Genomic DNA, 26,261 nt, shown 5'->3' with positions numbered 1-26,261 from the left:
AAGGTGAAATTAAACTCCAATCGTTCACTGGACAGCAGTTGGGAGGTCTTCTTGGACAGCCTCCTTGCTGATTTTGACGTCCCTGAATTGATGGCAGCAAACTATGATTATCCGATCAGCTGGATAGCAGCTGGGAGGCCTCCTTGGACAGCTTTCCTAGCTGATTTTGGCACTTCTGGATGGGGGACAGCAATCAGGGATCTTCCCACCAGTTGGACAGCAAGTCACAATGCAGAAGAGAGAAAAAAGAAACTCGTGACAGCCTTTGGGAACTGTCTAAACAGCAGTAGAATAAGTTTAGGTGCTAGGATTTGATGTGATCAATCCGTGGGAAGCTCTCATGGATCATGCCATAATGAAGGAACTAATTTAGGAAAGATTTTATTAGGCATTAAATCTGTAGGTAGAGAGAGTGAGAGGGTGGGCCGGTGGCATGAGGGGGAAAAGAGAGGGATTAGGTGAGGGTTTAATGGCTCGCCTAATTAATAGCTTTCAATTAGGATTGATTGGATTAAATCACTCTCAATTTGAATTTGAATTAACCAAAATTAAAGGAGTGATTAGGGAGTCATTAATGGCAAGGAATAATGGGGAGGAGAGAGGGGTGGGCTGGCCTAGAGAGAGGGGGGAGGGATTTGTGTCTAAATTCATTGTATGTGGGCCATGGCATTAATGGAGATGGGTAATTAAAATCTGAAATTAACATAGATTTTATTAGATTGAATTGCTTTCCTAAATAGCTTGGGTTAATTGGAAAAAAAAAATTGAAATTCAAATCAAATGTATTTGAATTTGAATTGTTCCCAAAATTGCTATGGCCAAATATGGAAGGTATTGAATGGGGAATTTAATGTGGGATCCAAGGTGAGGGGAGGTGGTGAGGCCGGCTGGTTGGGCTTGATCGGAAGAGAGGGGCGGTGGCATGAAGTGGTGGTGGGGATGGGGACAAGGGGCGGCGGGTGGTATGATCGGCGGTGGGGTGATGGTGTGGGGGGAATTTTCGTGGAGTGAGGGAGGAGGTGTGGAGAGTACACCGGCGGTGGGGAGGTAAGAGGGAAAGGTTGAGAAAGGAAAAATTATGGAAATCCAAGGGCTCACCGATGGTGGCTGTTGGGTACTACGCTTGGCCTCTCCTAGGCTTCTTCTCCCAAACTTCCTCTCAAGCTCTCTCAAGATCACAAAGTAGAAATTTTTATATCATTCTTCATTAACCTTCAAAAGATACAAGTGGCTTATATATAGCCATACATGATGAATGAAAAACAAAAAACATAATTGCCCCTAGGGCACACATACAACTAAACCCTTTAAGCGAGGGTATAAACGGAAGAAAATAACAAAACTCATAAAAAATAAAACTAATACAATAATAATAAAAAATAGATCAGTGTGATCGTGGCCGTCGATCGTCGTCCACGTCTCTGATATACTTTCCATGATCTGATGTCCTCATCACCCACATTTTATTTTCTTGTCATATGGCTTTGATTTTCTTATTACATTTTCGGAAACATTGTTCATGAATATGTATGGTGTTTTTTACTTAGAATCTTAGGTATTTGTATCATCCATCATTGTGCAACATCATACACTTTGATATAATTTCAGATTAAGGAGTTTGTTTACTATGTGATGTTTGTACATTGAACTTGTACACACCGCGCGAAGGAATAAAAAAGGCATATGTGAATAAATCTTCATATACCATAATTTCTGATATGAAAGATTTTGACAATTAACACAAATCAATTAACTTGAGGTGTTTTAAAACATTTTCACTTATTTAACTATCTTCTAATACACATAAATATTCATTTGTATACCATCTAAATTTTCTTCATATACGTAACTGATTATTCTTTAGCTTACCAAAATAGAGTAATTGATCAAAATATTATTCTTATTCAGGTTTCTTTCCTTTATCAGAAATAACATTCAACATAATATTGCAAGATAAACAACTCTGATGTAGAAATATCATAGAAATTAAACTATGCTTATGAACTAGTCTAATAATTTATCTGCATTCCTTAATATGAAATCGCCTGAGTAATAATTAGTTTAATAATAAGTAAAATATCTAATTGAAAACAAAATATTTAACTGATATTAGAGCTTAAAATATTGTCTTAACACTACATTAATCATGTGTAGAGGTTTTATCGTACTCGACTAATTTTTTTCATAATTTTTTATTACTTAATATAAAGTGTCTTTTAGTTTAGAATGTCATTGGTTTGATTCTTTAATACTTTAGTCTAAGTAGAGCTTAGCGTTTTCTAATTCTTTGCCTTGCATTTTGAGTACTTGCAATGCCGGGTTTTTGAGACTTTTGATTGGTTTTAATTCTAGTTTCCTTGTTCCTTTTTTCTTGTTTAGTCATTTTTTGCTTTAACCCTAAACCTCACTCCATCCATCTTTTGCTAAGATGGCCGGCCATGAGCGAAAAGGTATGCTTCATATTCTTCCAGGTTAAAAAGTTCAATATGAAACGCTCAATTCATGAGAAGTTCTAGTTTTCTGAAGTTCTGTTATCGTTAAGTTGATTTAAAACCTCTTTTCACTCTTTCTTTAGGTAGTTAGGTTTTGTTTTCTTTTCTGTGTGCTATCCTTTTCCTTTTATGCACTTTTTTTCTCTGAGTTCCTGATGCTCTTTCAGGGGTTCTATATAGAGATGCAGGCAATATTAACTTGGCTATAGAAGCATATGAGAGATGTCTTGAGATAGATCCCGATTCAAGGAATGCGGGTCAGGTATGAGATTGGGATTATGATACACTTTTGCTGTTTAGAATTAGTTTAATCATGCATTTATGGAGCAATAGAAGTGATATGCCTCATTTTCAAAAGCTATTGAATTCCTCCATTTGATGCTTGCTTAGACTAACTTAACTGCACAGTCGCTTGCAGTTCTTGATATTGTGTTACTGTTAACCTAATTTTTTTGGGTTTTGTGATGGTAGACTTGTTGCTGAAAGCTTCTTTGAACGGTGCTTTTGTTACTTTGGATTTTCTTTTCACTACAAATATTTTTAATTGGTACCACGTTGTCTTTTCATTGAAAGTGAATGTATCATGCGATCACAATCCCTTCTTTCATTGGGCCCTTTACCAGGGTATTATTCTACTAGATCTTGCTTTGCTTGCAATCTTTCTTAGCCACTACCCTATCTCCATCATTCTTTCCCCTCAGAAATTTATTTATATAATTGTAACCGTGCTTCTATGATCCATGTTCATTATAGATATTCCGTGGTTGACATAATCATTTCAAAGCTTTCTGCATTCTTCCTGTTAAAGTTAGGTATGGATGAAGGCCTAAATGATAGGTTACAAGCAATAGCTTACCTAACGAGCCCCTCAAAGGATTAGTTTGATTTGACATAAGTGTGTGGAGTGAGTGGAATACCGGAACATAGTTTCTGTGTTGGTTAAAGGTGTATGAAAGCGAGTTCCTAGATTTGAAGCCCACCTTCATAAAGGTGAGAAGTGTGTTTTAGTTATGAGAGCTTGGAAGTCACCTTCACTTTCAATTATTACATGAAGTTTTATAATAGCATAAACTTAAGAGGATACTTGGTTATAATATTTCCTTTATCATAATAATTATAAAATAATGTGAAATTAATGAATGATGGTGAAAATGAAACTCACTGCAACCCAAATAAACATTGGAATTTAATTCCCAAGAAGTAAGTGCATGTGAAACATGCAAACATTTCTTAAACTCATTTCCACAAAAACTTATTTATGGGATTCATCTTGAAACACTTCCATCAAAATAAATTGGCCCAAAGTGCGACTGTAGTTTGGTTTGTGGACTAAGTACTGGACCACATGCAATTTAATTAAATATTTGGACCAGGACTTAAAATTGCGACTTTTGGTTTTGATATGATTGTAAGCTTTAAATGAATCGAAAGATTAAACTAATGGTATATGATAACCCCTGATTGTTTCTATATTCCATTAGTCCCCAATTATGCTCTTATGCCCCAAATAATTGGGATAAGGCGGTGTTGATGCCATTATGCATATGCAAGTTGTCAGGTCCCAAATCCTGGATGAGGAAAGTGGAGGGTTGTGTTAGGTAGTCGACAGCTAGCGAAAAACTTGTCGAATAATCATGACATGAATCATTTAATCCATTGTGTTAATGCTAGGGTGTTCACTAGAAGTGCACGTTGTACGACCTGAAAATAACGATAAGTGTGCAAGGGCCGCTGCACGGCACTCGAGTGCAGGGTTAAATAGGCAAAGGTTCTCACATCATGGATGAATGTGGGCAAAGAAGTTAGTTCATGAAATTAAAATTAGGATAAGAATTTGGAATATAAGTTCATTTACAGACAAATTAATGGAATTAATAGATATTATAATTCATAGGAAGATAAATATTCTATGCATTCAGGAAATTAAATGGGTTGGAGAGAAAGCTAAGGAGATTGATAGTTTAGAATTTGAACTATGATATTTTGGTAGGAGTCGTACTAGAAATGATGTAGGTGTGATTATAAATACAAGGGATTGAAGGATAATGTTATAAAAATTAATAGAATTAGAAATGGAATTATAATTGTAATGATTGTTGTTGATGCTAAGATTATTAATATTATAAGGGTTTATGCTTCTCAAGTAGGTATGAATATGTGTTCAAAATTAAAATTTTTAAATAACCTATAAGAATTAATACAAAAGATACCTCTGGAAGAAAGTTTTTTTATTGGAGAAGATTTAAATGGACATGTTGGTGGAGAGATTGATGATTTTAAAAGGATTCATGGTGGCTATGACTTTGGAGCGATTAATGAATGTGATAAGACTATATTAGATTTTACTTTTGCTTATGATTTTGTAATTGTTAATACCTTATTTAAAAAAAGAGAGGAACATCTCATCACTTATAAGAATGGATATAATTAAAACTCAGATTGATTATTTTCTTATAAGAAAAATAGATCGTTTATATTGCAAAGATTGTAAAATTATTCCGAGTGAATGTTTATGTACCCAACATCATTTTATAATTTTGGACTTTAAGATGAAGGGACAGAAAATAAAAATAAAGTAAATTATTGTTCTAATATTTGATGGGGGTATTTAAAGAATAATAATAAAAATATTTTTGAGAGTAAGATTCTACATCTTAAGATTTTGCCTGTGCATGAGGAAGCTAATGTTATGTGGGAAAATGTAGCTAGTGATATTAAGAATGTTGCAAAAGATGTGCACGGAGTATCAAAACGAAAAACTATTAATAGTAAAATTAGTTGGTTGTGGAATTAAAATGTGTAATAAAAGATAAAAAATAAGAAGATTTGTTATAAAAATTTGTTAGCTGTAAAAATTCTGATAATTAGGAAAGATATAAAGAGGCCCAAAAAAATTCTAAGAAAGTAATATGTGATGCAAAAATTTTAGCTTTTAATTATTGATATAATAGATTAGATACTAATAAGTGCGAAAGATATATGCATAAGTTAGCTAAATATAGAGATAGAAACAGTAAAAAAAAGAGAGAAGTAGTAATGATTTAATTTAAGTGAAGTGTATTAAGGATGAAGATCAAAAAATGCTTTTATTAGAAGAGGATATTTAACAAAGGCGGGTCAGATATTTTACTAAACTTTTCAATGAATATTATGAGAATGCGATTAACTTTAGTGACCTCAGTACCCTAAATAAAAATAAAGATTTTTATTTTTATCAGTGTATTAGTGAAATTGAAGTTAAAGAGTCTTTAAAGAAAATGAAATGTGGAAAGTTTGTTAGACCTGATGATATTCCAATAGAGACGTGAAAATGCTTTGGAGATGAAGGAATATCTTAGTTTACTAAACTTTTTAATATTATTTTGAAGACAAAATATATCAGATGAGTGGAGAATGAGTGTGTTGATTCTTATTTTTAAGAATAAAGGTGATGCTCAAGATTGTGTGAATTATAGAGGAATTAAGTTAACGTGTCATACTTTACAATTGTGGGAGAGAGTTATGGAGCATAGGTTGCGACGTGACACTAATGTTTCTCAAAATCAATTTGGATTCATGCCAGGTAGGTCTACTATGGAAGCTATACATTTGTTGATAGGTTTGATGGAGAAGTATTGAGAGAATAAGGAGGATCTACATATGAATTTTATTGATTTAGTGAAAACATATGATAAATTTCCAAGAGAAGTGCTATGGAGAGTTCTGCATAAGAAAGATGTTAATAATGCTTATATTGAAGTCGTTAAGGATATGTATGCAGGAGTTGTTATTTGTGTTCAAACACAAGGAGGTTTGACCAACTATTTTCCTATTTTAATTGGATTACATCAAGGATCAGCCTTTATCCCATATCTTTTTGCTTTAGTCATGGATGTTCTCACTAGACATTTGCAAGAGGTTGTACCTTGGTTTATGCATTTTGGTGATGATATTCTTCTTGTTATAAGACTAGAGAGGGAGTTAAAGGTAAACTTGAATTATGGAGGTCAACCTTAGAGTCTATAGGCTTTCGTTTGAGTAGATCTAAAATTGAATATATGGAGTGTAATTCTAGTAATAATAGATCTAGTATGGGGATTCATAATTTCGGCGATCAAGTCATTAATAATAGTACACATTTTAGATATATTGGGTCTATTGTTCAGGGTGATGGTGAAATTGATGGGGATATTATTAGTAGAATTCAAGTTGGATGGTTAAAGTGGAGGAATGCATCGGGCTTGTTGTGTGATAGATAAATCTCTCTCAAACTTAAGGGAAAATTCTATATGATGATAGTGAGACCTGCAATGCTTTATAGTGCAGAATTTTGGCCATTAAAAGAGAAGTATAATAATAAGTGTTGCAAAGATGAGGATGCTCAGGTGGATGAGTGGCTTTACTCTTAGAGATAACATACGAAATGAGCATATGCGTGAAAATGTTGGAGTTGCTCTAGTGGAAGATAAGATTAGAGATAGTCGCCTTAGATGGTTTGGTCACATAAAATGGCGGCCTTCCGATGACCCAGTTAGGAAAGTAGATATACTAGATTTGACTTCTGTTAAGAAATGTAGAGGTAGACCTAAAAAGACTTGGTTAGAAAATATTAGAAATGAGCTTTCTTTATTAGATTTAGATGAGAATTTGTCTCTTAATATGACACAATGGAGAAAAAAAATTTATGTAGCCGATCCCACATAGTGGGATAAAGGCTTGTTGTTGTTGTTGTAGTAGTAGTATAATGAGCTTGAGATTACATAATGTTCTATCCTCACTTATATTTTCAACTTGAGGGTTGCACTTATTCCTTTAGAACTCATGCAGGCTTCCCTATCTTGCGTTTGTAGCTTATTTGTGATAACTTTAATTTTCCTGCTTTGGCTATACCTAAAAATCCCCAAAGTTTATGGTTATTAATCTGGATTAAATTCCGTGGAGTGTTCACGCTTCTGTATTTCTATATTTTTCACTGGAGCGTACTGAGGTATCAATTTATGTCTATTCACACTTGATCACATGTACGCATCATTTGGCTGTCTATTTTGCATTAGCATTCATGTCTATAAATGTTCATCTTATCATATTTTCCTCCTATTATATTATTATCGGAATTGATATATGAACTGCACTGATAGTTTTTTACATTAGTACTTGTAATTGTAAAGAGGCAGCTCTACCTTTTTTATTTGCAGTTTCGAATGAGCCATCTGGAATAATTATTGGATAGTTAATTACACCTTTTTATTTGAATGAGGCCTTTTTTATGTATGCAACGTTATTAATGTTGTGTTTAGTTTCCTAAGAGGGCCTGGTTGGGACATTATTACATTATTGGCCTCGGCTGATTTCTTGAATCCTCTCCAGACTGCATCACCCCTTTGCGTGATTGTTGAAGTTTACGTACAGTTTTTCATGCAGACAAGTTTTTTGAGTTTCCTAATTCAGTTGTCATTCTTGATGTGAACTGTGAAGTTAAGGTCCATGATTGGTTTGAACTGGGAAATTAACCTATTCAGGTCAATGGCCGGTTTGTGCTATGGAAGCTTGTCTCAATTCTTGGTGTAGAGATTTTTTTGAACCTCAGATTTCAAGTTGTTTTCATTCGTTTCATTAATCTTTGTTGCTTTACTTGTTCATTCATTGTTTTTTTTGGGTGATCTCATGAAGCATCTGAGTTAACTCTATAGTGTCAAAACATCTTTTCCTAGTATTTAGAGTATTCAGAGATATAATTACTACAAACTTAGTCATTGTATTTCTGCTTGTTGTGAGAATTTAGGCCGAATTACTTTGCAGTTATACTGTAATGGTGAATCATTGTTAAATTATTGATGTAAGGCAATGACCTGGTTTAAGATTTAATTTATGAGAATTATCTTCCCCTTCATGAAGTTGCATTATTCATTCTGCACATTCTTTCCATATTTTATAATTCAGTGAATTACCTTCTGTCCTGACAGAACCGACTACTTGCAATGAACTACATAAATGAGGACTCCGATGAAAAGCTGTTTGAAGCGCACAGGTCCTTTCAATAATTTATTTTTTCAATATCCAGTATGCTCGCTGTTTTTTTTAACTTGCTTCTTTTAATTGTCACAATCTGTTCTTTACCTTCTTGAAGAGTTTTAGAAAGGAATTGAAAATTTATTCTTTTTTACTTAAGAATTTGTAGGGCATATGATAAAGTTCCAAGAGAAGTGCTATAGAGAGTTCTCGAAAAGAAAGGAGTTAATAATTCTTATATTCAAATCATTAAAGATATGTATGCAGGAGCTATTACTTGTGTTCAAACACAAGGTGGTTTGACTAAGTATTTTCCTATTTCGGTTGCATTACATAAAGGATCAGCCTTAGGTCCATTTCTTTTTTCTTTAGTCATGTATGTTCTTACTAGACATTTGCAAGAGGATGTACCTTGGTGTATGCTTTTTGCTGATGATTCTATAAGATGGTGGTGAGACCTGCAATGCTTTATGGTGCCGAATGTTGGCCATTAAAAGAGAAGCATAATACTAAGTGTTGCAGAGATGAGGATGCTTAGGTGGATGAGTGGCTTGACCCTTAGAGATAGGATACAAAATGAGCATATACGTGAAAAGGTTGGAGTAGCTCCATTGGAAGATAAGATAAGAGAGAGTTGCCTTAGATGGTTTGGTCACATTAAACGGAGGCCTTCCGATGACCCGGTTAGGAAAGTTGAGGTATTAGATTTGTCTTGTGTTAAGAAAGGTGGAGGTAGACCTAAAAAGACTTGGTTAGAAAATATTAGAAATGATCTTTCTTTATTAGATTTAAATGAAAATTTGACTTTTAACCCGACACAATGGCGAAAAAGGATTCATGTAGCCGACCCCACGTAGTGGGACAAAGGCTTATTGTTGTTGTTGTTGCACTTAAGAATTTGTATGATTTTTCTAGTTGAATGTATATATGTAAATTTATGGCGATTCTAATGTGTTTGTTTCCATTCTCTATGCTTCCTATGAATTAAGTTTATATGTGAATGGATAGAAAGGGAGGGTGGGATCTGGTTTAGCAATGTATGTATATGAATAGAGAGAAAAGGAAGTGGGAGGGGAGGGATTCCTTTTTATCTTCACAGTCGTGATTATGTATGCTTATCTTGTATGGTTTCTTAAAGTTTTAGTTATTGTCTGTGTGTGTGTGTGTTGAGAAATAGAGATAAAGAGTGTGTAGGGGAGAATCGACCTTTCATGGCTCTGAGCTATATGTCTATGTAAGATGGTGGGTTCTAGCACTTCTGGAGGTGTTGATGTTGTATGGATGGAAGTGAGTTGTATCCATGTGTTTGTGGATAGGGAGAGGGACTACTATATACAATGATTGAACCCTTTTCACTAGCGAATAACAAAAAAATTAAAGAAATTGCATCTTTAGAATGTGTTTTTCTAGAACATCACATTTAAGTTAGGTGCCTCAATTTTACTCAATTGTAGTGAGTAGATAACAATTTGCTAGGACATCACCTATAAATAACACAACTGCAACCTAATTGTGGTCAAAACTAAACAAGATTTAAGTAGTCTTATAGTTTAGATTAGTTGCTTTGTGAAATTTGGGAATTTCAATGAGAACGTAGAGAATTAGTGGACATAATTATTAGCAAAAGAATTATGTTCACATATTTGTAAGAATTAAAGGATAAGTAAAAAAGCCTTAGGAAATTTTATCGTGAGTTTGATCTGTTAGTAGATATAGTTTGAAGATAAAATTGTTGAGGGGAGGAGGATTAGTGATAAAATGGTTTTTATTTAGTTAATTTATAAGTACATTATAAATTATATTTATTGTTTATGCTCATAAAGTTGGATTAAGGATAGTTTGTAAAGCCGGTTTTGAGAAGTGATGGATTATCTTTTATGGAGCATGTTCGAGGAGTAAAGGATGCCCAACCAAATGAACTTGTACGTTTTAGGTGGATGGGCTATGTGAGGAGTCATAATGGTTATGAAATATATGATGAAAATGTGAGGAGAGATTTTTTACTTGATTTTCAGTAGCTTATGATCCAGTAACAACTAATTCATATTTTAAGGAATGAGAATAACACTTCACTACTTGCAAAAGTGTAAGTTCAAAATCACAATAACATTTTTCCTGGTAAAGATTTTTGACCATGAAATATAATTTAATGGTAATTGACCCAGAAAACATTTCTACTTAAGCTAAACTATGTTATGTAGATCTTAGTTTTGGTTTTCTAGATTTTTAGAGTGTGGTTGTAATTAAGCTAGATGTGTGTTAAAATTAGGCAGTCCTATGAGAGATTATTGTCTTTGAGAAGTAATGGGAGTAGCTTTATGATACATCTATATATGCCTATGATGCATGGACACGGACACGGCGACACGGACACGACACGGACACGAGACACGGCTTTTTTTTTTTAAATATATGACATAGGTACGGCGCGGACACTGCAATACATTTTTTTATATATTGTATATATATTAATGTAATATCATATTAAAAATGACAAACAATAATAAATGAATGACATGATAACTTGTCTAGTTTATAATATAAAATATTTAGTATAAAATATCTAATATAATAGATTGTTAGTTTGAAGTTAATAAACTAAAAGATAAAAAAAAAGTTTTACAAAAAATAGAAAGCACAATAAGAAAATTAAAATTAGTATTAAGTAGATATTAAGTTATTCACGTAATATATTGTAAAATAAAAAAATAATAGATGACTTAACTAAAGTTATTTATATTATAAATTTTTAAAGTTAAAAATTTATTATTCAGGACTTTGTATCGGACATGCATCTCAATCTCCATTTTTTATTTTTTTTTAACTGGATACTTAGTTTGTTTGACACGTGTAGGGCGAGTGCACTTGTCAGACACAATATATTTCTTTATTATAAAGTATTAGTACATCATAGGAGTAGCACCTTTTAAATATAAGGCAATGGAAAAGACTCAAATGATTTGGGTATGTATAATGGTGGGTTAAACATATGCATCATGTGATGTTTATAGCAAATGATTACTATGGTTATTCTTTAAGAAAAGAAATATTATTAAAAAGTTTAGTTTGCCTCCTTTTTTTTAATCTAGAAGGATTGAATGTAAAATCAAGTGATTTGTGAGATGACAAAAGAAGTGCCTATTGAATATGTATTATAAAAAATATGGTTTGGTGGCTTTTGCTAATTCAATAGAGATGAAGATGATCAATAAGGCAGAAAAATTAGTAAATGTGGAATGAATATGAAAGAAAATATGTAAAAGTAACATTGTTATGAATATACTTATGCACATCTGGTGACCTTCTTTGTTCTACTTGATAAGGTTTTAGGTTTAGGTAATGTATTTTACTTGAAACTACCAGTTGATCTGACTCAGCTTATTCAAATTGCTTTTTGGTGTTAGATTTGGTTAAAGATTATTTATTTATGATTGAATACCCAAAAAATCTTGTGTGGTGATCAGGTTTGCCTAACCAAGTTGAATTAGAACTTGTGTTATATTCCTAAACTTGATTTGATTAATAGGTTTTTAAATTTGGATGAATGGAGGGACATGATTCATTAAGGCAATAAATAGGTAGGATGAGATGGTTGATTGCTATTAAGATCACGATATCGCTAAGAAATCATAATACTTTATGTAATTGCTCCTTATATGCTTGTCATGTTGTTATTCTAGATTTTACTTTTTTTAAATTCCCTAGGGTGTAAAATTTTTAGAATAACCAAGAACTCTATTTTCTTTGAAAGGAGATATTTAATTTCTATTTCACAATTTTTTTCTTTGAGGGTTTTTATGGACTGTTATTGCTTGGACTGGTCAAGCCAATCCCTCCTTGATCTACGCTCGTTTACAACAGGTGGAAAACAACAAGTGAAAATCTCGCTTGCATTGAGTCCCGCCCCTTAGGGTGGCCCAAGGGAAGAAAATTTGAATAGGGAAAGGGATAGCTAGGAGGGAAAAGAAGGGGGCTGTTTTGGGAAATTTTTGAGATTGTTATGCTTTAAGTAGATTTTTCCCTAGGGTTCAATTTTTTTTATGTTTTCTTTGTTGAAATTGAAGTTTTCTTAGGTGGGAGGGCTCTAGCCAACGGCTAGGGACTTGGGAGAACTTGATCTTCCTCTCCAATTAAAGATCCAATTGTATCTTGCATTTTCCTTCATAGTTCTTGCAATAAAAATTGTTGGGTTTGGTTAATGATTATTCATTTTTGATGGAATAGCCAAAAAATCTTTGTTTGTTGATCGGGTTGACCTAACTAAGTTGAATTTGAACTTGAGTTATGTTCCTAACCTTGATTTGATTAATAGGTTTTCAACTTGGATGAATGGAGGACATGATTCATGATGTTAATAAATAGGTGGGATGAGCTGGATGATTATTATTATGATCATGATAGTGTTTAGGAAATCATAATACTATATGCAATTTTCTCCTTATGTGCTTGTGATGTTGTTCATCTATATCTGTGTTGAATAATAAAAAAATGAAAAAAAATCGAAGAGATGCCTTGTTTCATGCACGGACGCCTCTCTTCATTTTTACAAAAACAAAAGGAAATTAACGAAAAAAAACTCATGCTCTCTGTTCAGTTTCGATCCCGTAGCCTTTCTTCCCCACATAACGCTCTGATCTCTCCCTCTTGTCTCTCTGTATTGCACACATGAAGCTTAAGGAAAATCCCATAGTCCCTCACCCGCGCCTCGTCACCTTACCTCCATGCGTTCGGCCCAACCTGAACCCATTGTCGACCCCCTATGCTCACTCTCGCGACTACCCACATGGGCGATCCTGCGCTGGCACCGCTAGCTCATGCCTTCGCTTCTTCTCGTGACCATACCTGCAACCCGCTATCCCTTCTCCCGCACAAAATCGCGTGCAAGCCCTCGCGTCCTTCGACCCGTCGATCTGCCTTTCCTCCACACGATATCAATGTGATCGCCCGGTCTGAGCACTTCGCTTCCTGTTCCGTTTTGATCCTAAGTCTGCCGCTGATCTTATTTTATACAAATTTGCTAAAGTTTTTTGTAAAAAAAAATAGAAGAAAGAAAAAAGAGAAGGGAAAAAGAAAAAAAAAAAGAGAACATGTACTTCCAATTTGAAGACTTGCACCGTTGTATCTTTGATCCGGCCATGAATATTTGACTTGAAGCCCTCTTGTCATCGTATCTTTGATTTTGCCGAGAAGAACAACGACAAATGCTATCCCAATCTCCCTTTGCAGGGAAGAGACGTCTGGAGGCTGACCAATTTAAAAAAGAAAAAGAAGATAAAAGGTAATAGTAATAGATATTTTTTAAAAAAGAGAAGCAACAAGTACTGCCGATTTGAAGATCTGCAATGTTGTATCTTTGATCCGACCAGAAATATTTAATTTGAAGCCCTCGTGCCATCGTAACTTTGATTCGACGGGAAGAACAGTAGCAAGTGTCGTCCTAACCTCCCTTTGCTAGGAAGGGATGCTGGGAGGTTATTAGATTTTTGAGAAAAATGCTAAAATAAAGAATAAGATTGAGGGAATTGCTATTTGACAAAATAAATAGGGGAGAGCCACTTTATTAATAATATATTTTTGTTTAATTAAACAGAGTTGGTTAAATTAGAAAATAAGCATTTTTTATAACAATTAATTAAATTTGACTAATTTAAAACTTTAATTGAATTAATTAATAATAATAAAACACTTTAATTTTAAATTGTTAATTAATTTGAAACCAAATAAAATAAAATAAAAAAGGGAAATTGTTTACACTTATCATCCCCAGTACAATAGTCCAAACCAAACTATAACTCCAAACTAACTCAAACTCCAAATAAACTCAAACTCAACTAAAACTTCAAACTAAAACTCAAAATAAACTCAAACTAAAACAGACTCAAACTCAACTAAAACTACAATTGGTGCGGGCTCCAACACCTGCAAGGAAATAAACCGGTGCAAATTAATACTAGAACTAAACAACAATGTTGAAGCAAAAATAAAAACTGCTAAAGCAACAGGAAAGCGAAAACCAAATTAACTATTCCCAAGTTCAACAAACTCTAAATCAGCAGACAAATCTAACCAATTTGTTAGGAAAACTTCTAAACGAAGTAACAAACTCTAAGTCAAAATATGTAATTTCTAAATGAACTAGTAAATCCTAATTTTAACCAATTTATTTAGACAACTTTCAAGTGAAGCAGTTAGCCCTCTTTTAAATAAAATCAATAGGTAACTTTTAATAGAAGCAGTAGACCGACTTTAGCCAATTTATTAGGGAAATTTCTAAATGAAGTAACAAACCCAAAGTCAAAATAGGTAATTTCTAAAAAAAGCAATAAGTCCTATCGTAACCAATTCATTAAGGCAGCTTCCAAGTGAAGTAGTAAGCCTTATTTCAAGCAAAATCAATAGGGAACTTCTAAATGAAACAATAATCCTTATTTCAAACAAAATCTACAGGCAACTTCTAAGTGAAATCATAAGTTCCACCCTCAAACAAAAACTATAGACAACTTCTAAGTGAAGCAATAAGCCCTTTCAAACTAAATCTACAGACAACTTCTAATAGAGACAAGAATATCTACTTTAAACAATCTATTAGGGAAGGTTCTAAATGAAGTAACAAATCCTAAATCAAAATAGGCTACTTCTAAATGAAACAATAAGATCTATTCTTAACCAACTCATTAGACAACTTCAAGTGAAGTAATAAGCCTTATTTCAAACTAAATTTACAAGCAACTTCTAAGTGAAGCACTAAGCCGTACTTCAAACAAAGTAGGAAATTTTTAAGTGAAGAGGTAAGCCCTATTTCAAACTAAATCTACAGGCAACTTCTAAGTAAAGCAATAATCCCTATCTTAAATTAAATTATCGGACAACTCTTAAACAGAACTGTAAGCCCTATCTTAAATCAAAGTACCAGAAAACTTCTAAACAAAGCCGTAAGTCTCATCTTAATTCAAATTAGCGGGCAACTTCTAAACAGAGTTATAAGTCTCATCTTAAACCAAATTATCGGACAACTTCTAAAAGGAGCCGTAAGCCACATCCTAAACTAAACTAATGGGCAGCTCCTGAGAGAAGCAATAAGCCCCAAGTTAAATAAACTAATAGGCTTTCCAATAGATATAAGTCGCAAAACTTAAAGTAGAACAAAACCAAAACCAACATCACAACCATCTCAGTCTACTCGGAATCCCTGAGAGGAGGTAAATTATGTCTGCTAATCAGATTCCCTAGACGCTGCAACCAATGGTTTGTTAGCATTCGTAGACTACAATCTATAGTATTCCCAGGATGACAGAACCATTGGATCTTGATCGGGTGTACCTCTATCCCCTATAAATGAGATTAAAACTTAAAATTATGAGGCTACTCTAAAGTGACTCATCCTTAATCGTGAGTGCTCTCCCAAGAAGTGGGTAGGGCAGTTAATTATGAAGAAATTTTATTTTTTAGATTCCCTAGCTTGTAAAATTTGTAGAATTACCAAGACATCTATTTTCTTGGAAAGGAGATGGTCCATTCTATCCCACAAATTTTTTTTCTTGGAGGTTTTCTTTTGGGTATGTTTTGGTTTGAAGGGCATACTTGCTTAGGAGAGGGAGGAACATAACTGGCATGGCATGAGGCCAGTTAGAGTTATTACTGGCTATCAGGGTGCAATTATTTATACTAATCCTTTTCTGATTACAATTTTGTTTGCGGATGATATTGGGGGCATGCCTGGTGCATGGAGCTCCTGCTGATGCATGGTGTGGAGTGGTATGATATGTATCCTTAGGCCTGCATTTGCAAGTGACTAGTTTTTTCTTTATCTAATTGGGAGCCTCTTTAATACACTGCTTCAATTCATCCTTTCCTAATTACAATTTTGTTTATGGATGGTATTGGGGTGCATGGAGCTCCTGCTATTACAGGGAATGGAGGGGGTTTTGCATGTAGCCTTAGGCCTGCATTTGCATTGAGACTATTTCCATTAGACCAACATTGGACCTCTATAATGAACTATAGGCAACATGTGTGTGTAGATGATATTGTGATTCAAGAAATCATGACTGCTATTCCCAAGGGTTGATAAAAAACCAGGATTGCCTTTCCCAATGGAGGATGAACAAAGTTGAGGGTTAATGTGAGGCTGACTGTTAGTTTTAAAACTTATGCTAAACTTCATAGCCAGCATCAAATAGTTGTTATAAGAGTGATGCTGTTGATGATATTGTGCTGCAAGCTAGCCATTCTGGTGGCTTCTTTTTTCTATAGATGTTCTTTGGAGATGGGTGCAAACAATAGGTCTGCGGGAAGGATATTGCATAGTAATCTTCATCAATATTATCCGTGTTAGTAAATATTTCCTTAATTTTACAGGAAGTTGTATTTGACTAATTAAACTCTAATGCAAATATGTTAGCACATTATCTTAAGTAATGTGTCTATCAATACTTTTAAATATCAAATTTTCTTGACAATTATAATCAGTTCTTTCTTCATTTGGATTTAATTTTTTGAAAAATGAAAACGAATATTTTATTTTACATTTTGCTTCCATGGTCTGCTTATGGTGAATATAATGTGTTAAATTTTTCCTTGTACTTTTTTATACAAATATTTGACTGCTTAATGTTTCTTAAATGCTAATTCTTCTTGATAGGGAATGGGGAAGACGTTTTATGAGGCTTTATCAACAATACACAAGTTGGGATAATCCTAAAGTTATGGATCGACCACTAATTATTGGATATGTTTCCCCTGATTATTTTACTCATTCTGTGTCATATTTCATTGAGGCGCCCCTTTCATACCATGACTATACCGAATACCAAGTTGTTGTTTACTCGGCAGTTGTGAAGGTACCAATGAATCCTCTTTATTAGTTGCCATTTTTTACTTTTAAAGAATTGACTTTACGTGCATTTTCTATTCAAGATGTCATGAAATTGGTTAGCATGGATCGTTGTGAGGGTCAGATTTAGAAGATTTTAATTGTAAAAATTACAAAATATCAATGTAAATCTCTCATATGACTAGAATCAATATATCAGTATAATCACACTTAAGAAGCCACATTTGCACAATGCCTACTATTTAAACTTAAAATGCCACAAATTTAGAGGTTTTATCATTGGCTATGAATGTATATCAAATCACCAATCTCTTAGCTCCATTGTCAAAGTGTTGACCATCTGCCTATCCACCAACCCACTCACGCAGGATCCCACAATCGTTTTCACGTTCTGAAAGCAACTGCCACGCTTATGACAAAAGCTCCCTCACACGAAGGCAGGATTCATTCGACTATGGCTCTCAGAATCGAAAGCATTCAAACACCCGGGATCTAAAATCTTACCTCATACCAATCTCCCTGTTCTTTCGACCGCAGGTGAAGCCACTTTGTCGTCTCGATCCCATCTTTCCCACACACACAGCTGAAGCTGCTTGACTTCGAATCAACCTCGCAAGTCGTCTGCACCAGTAGTCGAAGCCCTAGCCGGCCTACCGTCTCTACTTGTGCCCAGCCGAAGACCTGATCTTCGCACGTCAACCTCCTCTTCACGAATGAACGAAACCCATTCGCCTCCTATCCACACACAATTCGCCTCCCTTTTGCTTCACATGCACAAAGCTCAATCTCGCCTTTGTTTGGTCTGTCTCACAGGACACATAAATTCTTGATTTTAAATAGCAAAGGAGGATATTTTAATTATTATTATTGATGAAATACTAATAATTAAAATTGAAGGGATCTATTATACCATATTTCATTATTATATTAGGTAATAATTATAAGAAAAGAAAGAAAACAGGAGATGCTGCAATCGACAATTGAAGGAAGCCCCGGTGTTGATTGTCCCCCGAAGCCCTTGGCTGTCCATTTGATCCTGCCGAGAGTATAGAAGACTCGAAGACTAATTCCGGGGTCGATACACTACCCCAAAGTCCTCGCCGTCAAATTGATCCGGCTGAGTCGATTCAAATGGACAAGTGTCCTCCCCTAACCTCCTCTCGCAGGGGGGGGGGACGCCGGGAGGCTGTTGAAATTTTCTCGAAAGCTCATGTTGATTTCGGAAAACTTGGAGAACAATTTAAAATTTTTATTCAATTAAACCTTTTTAAAATAATTGATAATTTGATTAATCAATTAACCAACTTAAAAAGTCAATTCAGAAAACAAGTTCAACTAACTTGATTAATTAAATTAAAATCAAAATTAAATTTGAAGCCATTTTAATAATCAATTAACATAATTTAATGAGTAGACAATCGATTAATTAACTATAACTCAAACAAATCAGTTAACGGGATAATCAATTCATTAAATAATTAAGTAAATATAACTAATTCAAACAAATCAGTTAACTAAGTGGTCGATTTTCTAGATAATTAAGTAATTAAAATCAAACTTTAGATTAACTAACCTTAAAAATATAACTAAAGTTAATTCAAAAATAAAATTAAACTTCAGATTCATTAATTTTTATAAAAAATAAATTTTGGTTAATTAATTGAAAGAGAGCAAAACATTCAATTCAAAATTCAACTTTAATAAATTTTAAAATTCATTTAAGGTTCAAAACAATTAACTTAAAGCTTAAAGAGGATAGAAGTTTTAATTAATTTAATTGATTTTAAATTAAACTTATTTAATTAAGTTGAAATCTCCAACTTAATTAAATTAAACAAGAGGAATTAAATAATCAAATTCAAAATAAAAAAATCCTTTAACAAAAAAAAAAGAACTTTAAACAATCAAATTTTAAATTTAAATCTAATTAACTAATATTTAATTAAAGAAATAATTAATTAAAATTAAACCTTTAATATTGATTAAACTATTTGAGTAATCAATTTAAATAAATAATTTTAAAATACATCTTAACATTTAAAACTTAAAATAATGGACTAAGCAATTAAATGTTAATTAAAACTTAACCTTTAATTAATTAAACCAATTAATTAAATAATGAAATGAAATTAAAATTTTACTTTTAATTAATTTGATTAATTAATGCAATTAATTAAAATTAAACAAAAATGAAAAAGCATAAAAATAGTGTTATCCACTAATCGAACCTAAAGTACAAGCTATTAAACAACTAACCAATTCTCACAACAACTCTCCAAACAAAACCACACTCTCTCGAACACACAGCAACAGGTGCAACTACCTATGAGATCTCTAAACCCCTCTGCAATTGCAAGACCCAACCTCTGCAACTGTAAGCTCCAGCTCTTGTAACTGCTGGCCACGAACACCTACAAACAAGTAGACAAAAGTTAGCACAGTGTAAATAAAAGAACATATCTAGTGCTAACAAAACAAAACAAATGCTGGCTAATAAGTGTCAAAATAATGATTGTTGGCTAGTTCTGAAACAAAGCTGGCAAAATAAGACCTTGACACTGGTGTTAAAACAATGAAGCGTGTAAAGCTATATCCTCGCTAACCTAAACCCTATAGGTCGCTTCTAATGGAAGTAGAGAATCCTTCTAGTGACTATTTCACTAGACAAATCTATTATGTGAAGTGATCGACATTAGAAACACCCTCGTAACTTCTAATAGAAGTCGTAAGACTGATCTTAATGGAAATCTTTAGGTAAAACTAACCTAATCGTAAACCCCTAACCCGGGCCACTTATAAGTGTAGTAAGTCCCATACATTAAGAAAAAACCCTAAAAACCCATTCACATAAAATATTGGGCAGCATAGCCTATAGGACTAGGTTGTAAGACCCACTTTCCGGCAACTTCTAATAGAAGCCGCAAGTTCAACTTTAGGGCAAATATCTAGGTAGCAACCTATTCCTAGACCTTTATACGGGTCACTTTTAATAAAAGCCGTAAGCCCCACCTCAATCAGGATGTTGGGGAAAACTTTTCCAAAACAAATAGAACGTTCCGAATAACCCTGGCCAGCTTTAATAAAGTCGTAAGACTTGCTACATGGGCCACCTCTAATAGAGGCCATAGGACCCGTCATTAGGACTACTTTCAAAAGGAAAACCTTAAGCCCCTACCCAAATCTAATCATACGGGTAACTCCTAAATGGGACCGTAAGATTCAATTCAAATCTAAACTTTGGACAACTTTTAAATGGAGCCACAGGTTCCAATCTATACTAAACAACCTATACATATCCATTTCAGTTTACTCGGAATCCTTGAGAGGAGGTAACCATGACTGCTAATCAGATTCTCTGGACACGAGGATTAATGGTTGCTAGTATTGGTAGATTGAAACCTACGGTATTCCCGGGATGATGGAACCATGGGATCTTGATTGGGTTTACTTTCACCCTCCACAACCTGGGTTTAGAACATTCACACATTGTTGCACACACATTTGCACTTCTGTCACTAACTAAATATATTTCATCCTTAATCGAGAGTACTCTTCTACGCGTTAGAAGGGGTAATTAACTATGAAGGCTTGCGCTCATAGGAAGTAGAACCAAGTCTAAATAAATCCTGATACTACTCTCTGGAGAAATCTGGTTAATTTAAAATTCAATTTACCCCGGAAAATAAGGACCTTAAGCTTGTGAGAGCGAGATTCGTGCCTATTTTCCTAGGTGAACACAAGGTTTGAGGTTGTAATCACTCAAGTTTGACTTTTAAATCACCGCAAAGAAGAATCATATATTTTTTATCTTATTTGTAAGGAAGACACTTATATGTTGTTTGATAAGTCTATCATTAATCAAGAATCAAATATGAAAAAAAAAGCATGGCGTTAATTACTCTGGATTTGTTTGGGACAACTCCAGTTTTTTATAAAGGTGGTTGTAAGGCTATTTAAAAAAATATAACTATTTTAAAGTTATTGTAAGTAGCATAAATATTTCTTTTGAAAAAGTTGGATAGTAACTTTCTTATAGTTACTACACCCTACCAAATATAGCGGTAAAAACAACTTTTTACAACAAAAATTTCTAAAAAACAGCAAGAAAGTAGGAGTTAATCGGCAATGTGGGCAGTACTATGAAAAGCAAAGCATTGAGAAAGTTGCCCAAATATACTCTAAGGTCTTTATCATAGAATTTATTTTAAAATGGTTCTAGCTGATTATTAAACTTAAAAATAACATGACATGGCATTCATGAAAGTATCTTTTATAGCATTTCTCTTTACCCTATAATTTCCCTATCCAAAATTCTTTTTTTAAGTTACTGAAAACAAAATGTTAGTTTTGTTGTGCTTCAATTTTTTTTAATGCCGTTTTCTGGGAATCCTTGTAGGCAGATGCCAAAACATTCAAATTTAAGGAAAAAGTTCTTAAAAAGGGTGGCCTATGGAGAGATATCTATGGTGTTGATGAAAAAAAGGTTGCTCACATGGTAAGAGAGGATAAGGTTGACATACTTGTGGAGCTTACTGGCCATACTGCAAACAACAAGTTAGGAACTTTGGCTTGTAGACCTGCTCCTGTTCAGGTAGTTTTTTAGATATGTTATGTTATGTACATTTCTAAAACATAATATATTTTACTTCTTTTGTTTTCCATTAATTTTTGTGTGTTTTTGTATTCTATATGTGCAACAGAAAATTGGCCTCATGGAGTCTTCTAGTTTTTAAGTTTTAGTTTATCTTTAAATGATTTTCATAGGTATATTTCAAATTTCAGTGAATTTTAATTTATTTATCTGGTGATGCCTAAGTTATGGACATTGGTTCAACAAAGATTTTTTTTTTTAGTAGTTCGATTTAATTAGCTTTATCATGCAGAATTGTTTACTTGCAGAAGCCCTGAGTAAGCACTTATGGTATTTGATTTCTACCATAATTCCAAATTAATTTCTTTCTTATCTTCCTGAATATGATGACTCCATTTATTTAGACTTCGCTAGTTTAATCTGTTAACAAAATTCTTCTAGAATTTTGACGATATTTCTTAACACATCTATTTTAAATCAGCCATTCTGTGTATAGAGCCATACGTTGCAGGGTCATGTGCATGTATGCTTGCACACTTCATGTGCTTGCTGGTGTGTGCTATGTTTAGTCTCCAAAAATTGGAATTTTAGGTAGTTTGTTAACCAATTTGATTGTTATCTATTTTGTTGAAATTTGCCTATTTTATAATCTTAGTATTGTTTACTATTTGGGCTGTAAGCAGCCTTATCTAATCATCTCTTCTGTTTTATTTCGTGCTGCATACTGCAATGTTTGTCATATTTCGTTGTGATTCCATTATACAGCCTGCTTGTAATAGTCATCTAACTTTGGCTTCCTTGCTTAACTTACCTTGCTCTAATTTCTAGGTAACTTGGATTGGATATCCAAATACATCTGGTTTACCTTCTGTTGATTATAGAATCTCAGACTCATTTGCAGACCCACCTACTACCTGTCAGAAGTGAGTTTGTAGCCAAGGAAACAATTTTGTTTCAATGTCCTGCCCGATGTGCTCATGATTGTGATAATGATTCTGTTTGCCAGGCAAGTTGAAGAGTTGGTTCGACTATCTGAATGCTTTCTTTGCTATACGCCTTCTCCCGAAGCTGGTGTTGTTTCTCCCACCCCTGCACTTTCAAATGGTTTTATTACGTTTGGGAGCTTTAACAATTTAGCAAAGGTGATTCTGTCAACTTGCGATGCCCCTCCTTTTAATATCATTTTTGAGCTTGCTAACGTAATTCTTCATCAATCATTCTACAGATTACTCCCAAAGTATTAAAAGTCTGGGCAAAGATATTATGTGCAGTCCCAAATTCTAGGCTGATTGTGAAGTGTAAACCATTTTGCTGTGATAGTATCAGGCAGAGGTTCCTCTCAATACTTGAGCAACTAGGTGTTGAGCCTTTGCGTGTGGATCTCGTACCTTTAATTCTTCTAAATCATGATCACATGCAAGCATATTCACTAATGGATATCAGGTAATTTTGGTCATTCTTCCCTGGTTTTGGCATTCATCTTGAAATGATTGTATACTGTCATGCATGGAAGGATGTGAATTGAAAAGATAAGGAACAATCCTTTAATTGTCGTTTTTTAATATTTTAATTATGTAATCTTAAACTTTTTGCAAATTCTTGTTAACACGCCATAAATATGACTTAGGGTTGGGATGCAGAAGACTTTGGGAACTGGTAGGAATAAGGTTATCACTTTATACGCAGCTTTATAGTTTTTTTTTATATGAACTCCTATGCATGCAATTTAGGGTTTCTATGAAAAAAAATTAAGAAGTATCTTTCAATAATGAAATTAATGAATGAATTATCATGCCATTGGTGTTCCCTAAATACTAGTTAGTAGGTTTTTCCACCTGAAAACGCCTTTCTTCCTTAAAGGGCTCAAGTAGGAGGTGGCTTTTGCAACAATCCAGGGATGATTTAAATCAAATTAGCCATGTTTAATATTCAAGTTCTAGAGAATAAAATTTGGAAGAATGAAACTTTGAATCACTCAATTCAGATAATAATCAAGAGAGAGATGATCGTAGTGGTGGCTAGAATTGTTTTTGGTTTTGGGACTGAAGAAACTAATTGGTTATGTAGATAAGAGAGAATTGAGTTGAGGAATAATTTTACTGCTTCAAGCTTCAAAAGAACATCCTCAGGCCTCATATTTGTATGAATATAGGAGCCGAATTTCTATCTAAATAAATTCAAATTCAATCCTAATATAATTGTACAAGAATAGAAAACTATACTAAATATCTTAACACCTCTCATTCAAATATTCAAAAACGTTCAAATTATCCTCCCAATATGGTATGGATGATAAAGGAATTAGGAGCTAGTATTTTAATGCAATTTTGACTTTTGTGATTATCTTTTCTCTCTTAAAAATTTCTGAATACATTAGAAGGTTCAATAGTCTTTTGGTATCTTCTATACACTTCTTAGTCATAAAAAATAACGTACATCTTAGAAAAATCACTAAACCCTACTTAGCTTAGCTTTATTTTAATTTTGGGGAGCCTCCTTGATCATAATACTATATTTTTACACTACTTGTACATTAAGTTATGGCATTGAATTAATGTGAACAAACACAAGGATGCCATTTATGTACACCGCAAGCAAAGTCGTATTATTTGATATGTAAGGAATATGTATATTCTCATGATCATGCCCTTTATGCATGTTATGTATTTTTGTGTATGAGTATATGTTAAACGCCTGTGTTAAAGCATGCTTTCAAAGGAAAGCAATGCATTGACCCTACGCATCATTTGCATGTGAAAATCAAGCTTGTAGCAAAATGCATGTGCACACCACTTCATTGCTGCATTGTGCACTTTGCTCTAACTCATAGCAAATTCTTGGTTCAAATTTTATAGTTTGATATAGCATCTACCACAATAATTAGGCATGATTGTTTTCTTCTTATTGTTTCTCATAGTTATTAAGTCTTTGCTTATTGATTTTTCATTCTCTCTCACCGTAGGTTTTCACTTCTTGATGGTTCTTCTCTTCAGCTCACTCTCTTAATAATTCTTTTTAAGTTTTTCACTAGTCTTTATTGCTGGTGTTAAACCCGACCCGTTGACCCATTTTGACACCCCTAATTGACCTTACAAAGATAAATTGACCATGAAATATAATTTGTGCATGTCAGTACATATTTATACAATCTATGCATCATTATTTCTCTCCATGCGTATGACTTTCATGTGTTTTTTATGTTAACTAGTTTATCTATATGTGAATTAGTTTCTAGGGGTGTCAAATGGGCTAAAGCCCATTTAACTAAGCCCTTCAAAACTCATCTTTAACTTAAGTTAAAGCTAAATTGGTGATGAGCTTTGTTGTGCCACCTAAGGTCTATTTAAGCCTTTTTAAGTTATAGTATATTATTCAATAGAAATCGATTCATATAAAATGTCGGCTTTTTGATGATCCTATTAGCAGAGTAGATGTATTAGATCTAGCATAGGTTAAGAAAATTAGAGGTAGACCTAAAAAAAGGCTTGGTTAGAAAGTATTAGAAATGACTTTTTTTTATTAGATTTGAATGATAACTTGATATTTAATAGGACATAGTGGATAACAATGATTCATATAGCTGACCTCACATAATGGGATAGATGTTTCTTTTTCTTGTATTCAATACAAATTGACATAGAAATTCAACCCCTTTTTTTGGACAAAATCAACTCAAATCTGTTCTTATTGAGTTTCAACATCAGCATTAAACACTATTTTGAACAAAGCTTGAGTTTGTGATGCCTATCGAAAACTTGATTCAAGCCAACTCAAACTTTAACATATTAGGAAATTTATGCATGTGTAAACTAAAGATTATTTGATCTATTGATAAAGATTGGGGAGGCTGCAACTTTTTATATAAATGGTTGTAAAACTATTGTGGGGAAAGCAACTTTTTTGAAAGATGCTGTAGAAAGCAGCTTCCTAGCACAAAAATTTATTGAAAGTAGTGAAAAAGTAATGGTCAAACAAAACTATGATTATTGTCTGAAATGCAAAGCATAAGAAAGCTATTCCAAAGGAAGTCTTAGTCATGTTTAGAAGAGATCACGAGTTTTAATGCACTTATTAATATTATTTTCTTTTTAAATTCTTAGCATTATTTTAATGATGGCAGCGGGGCTATTTTGTAAATGGGCAGGCCTTGTACTGTTAGAGATAGTGATGTGAAACCACAATGCGAAGATGAGCTAATTAATGGATTTGCATGCTTAATTTTAGAGAGAACAAATAATTATATCTTTATAATGATTTGAACGACGAGATAAAACATTAAGAGCGGTAAAACAAGCTTAGGCTGAATCACACGCGTAAGAGTTAAGATGATATAACAATCAAGTCAATCTAACGTTGC

General features: G+C 33.5%; 1 protein-coding gene across 1 annotated transcript in view; it reads left to right on the top strand.

Annotated features, from left to right (window-relative positions):
- LOC110114142 (probable UDP-N-acetylglucosamine--peptide N-acetylglucosaminyltransferase SPINDLY) overlaps positions 1 to 26,261 on the top strand; it is a 79,718-nt gene that overhangs the window by 38,702 nt on the left and 14,755 nt on the right. The window contains exons 10-16 of the mRNA XM_020846913.2: positions 2,660 to 2,754; positions 8,435 to 8,499; positions 17,122 to 17,320; positions 21,710 to 21,904; positions 22,733 to 22,827; positions 22,911 to 23,046; positions 23,130 to 23,347. Of these exons, the coding sequence (XP_020702572.1) occupies positions 2,660 to 2,754; positions 8,435 to 8,499; positions 17,122 to 17,320; positions 21,710 to 21,904; positions 22,733 to 22,827; positions 22,911 to 23,046; positions 23,130 to 23,347 (1,003 nt within the window). The remainder of the gene's footprint in view (positions 1 to 2,659; positions 2,755 to 8,434; positions 8,500 to 17,121; positions 17,321 to 21,709; positions 21,905 to 22,732; positions 22,828 to 22,910; positions 23,047 to 23,129; positions 23,348 to 26,261) is intronic.

This window comes from Dendrobium catenatum, unplaced genomic scaffold, assembly GCF_001605985.2.
Source record: "Dendrobium catenatum unplaced genomic scaffold, ASM160598v2 fragScaff_scaffold_621, whole genome shotgun sequence".
Lineage (NCBI taxonomy): Eukaryota > Viridiplantae > Streptophyta > Magnoliopsida > Asparagales > Orchidaceae > Dendrobium > Dendrobium catenatum.
Note: the sequence above shows the minus strand (reverse complement) of the source record. Positions and strands in the feature narration are given on the sequence as shown.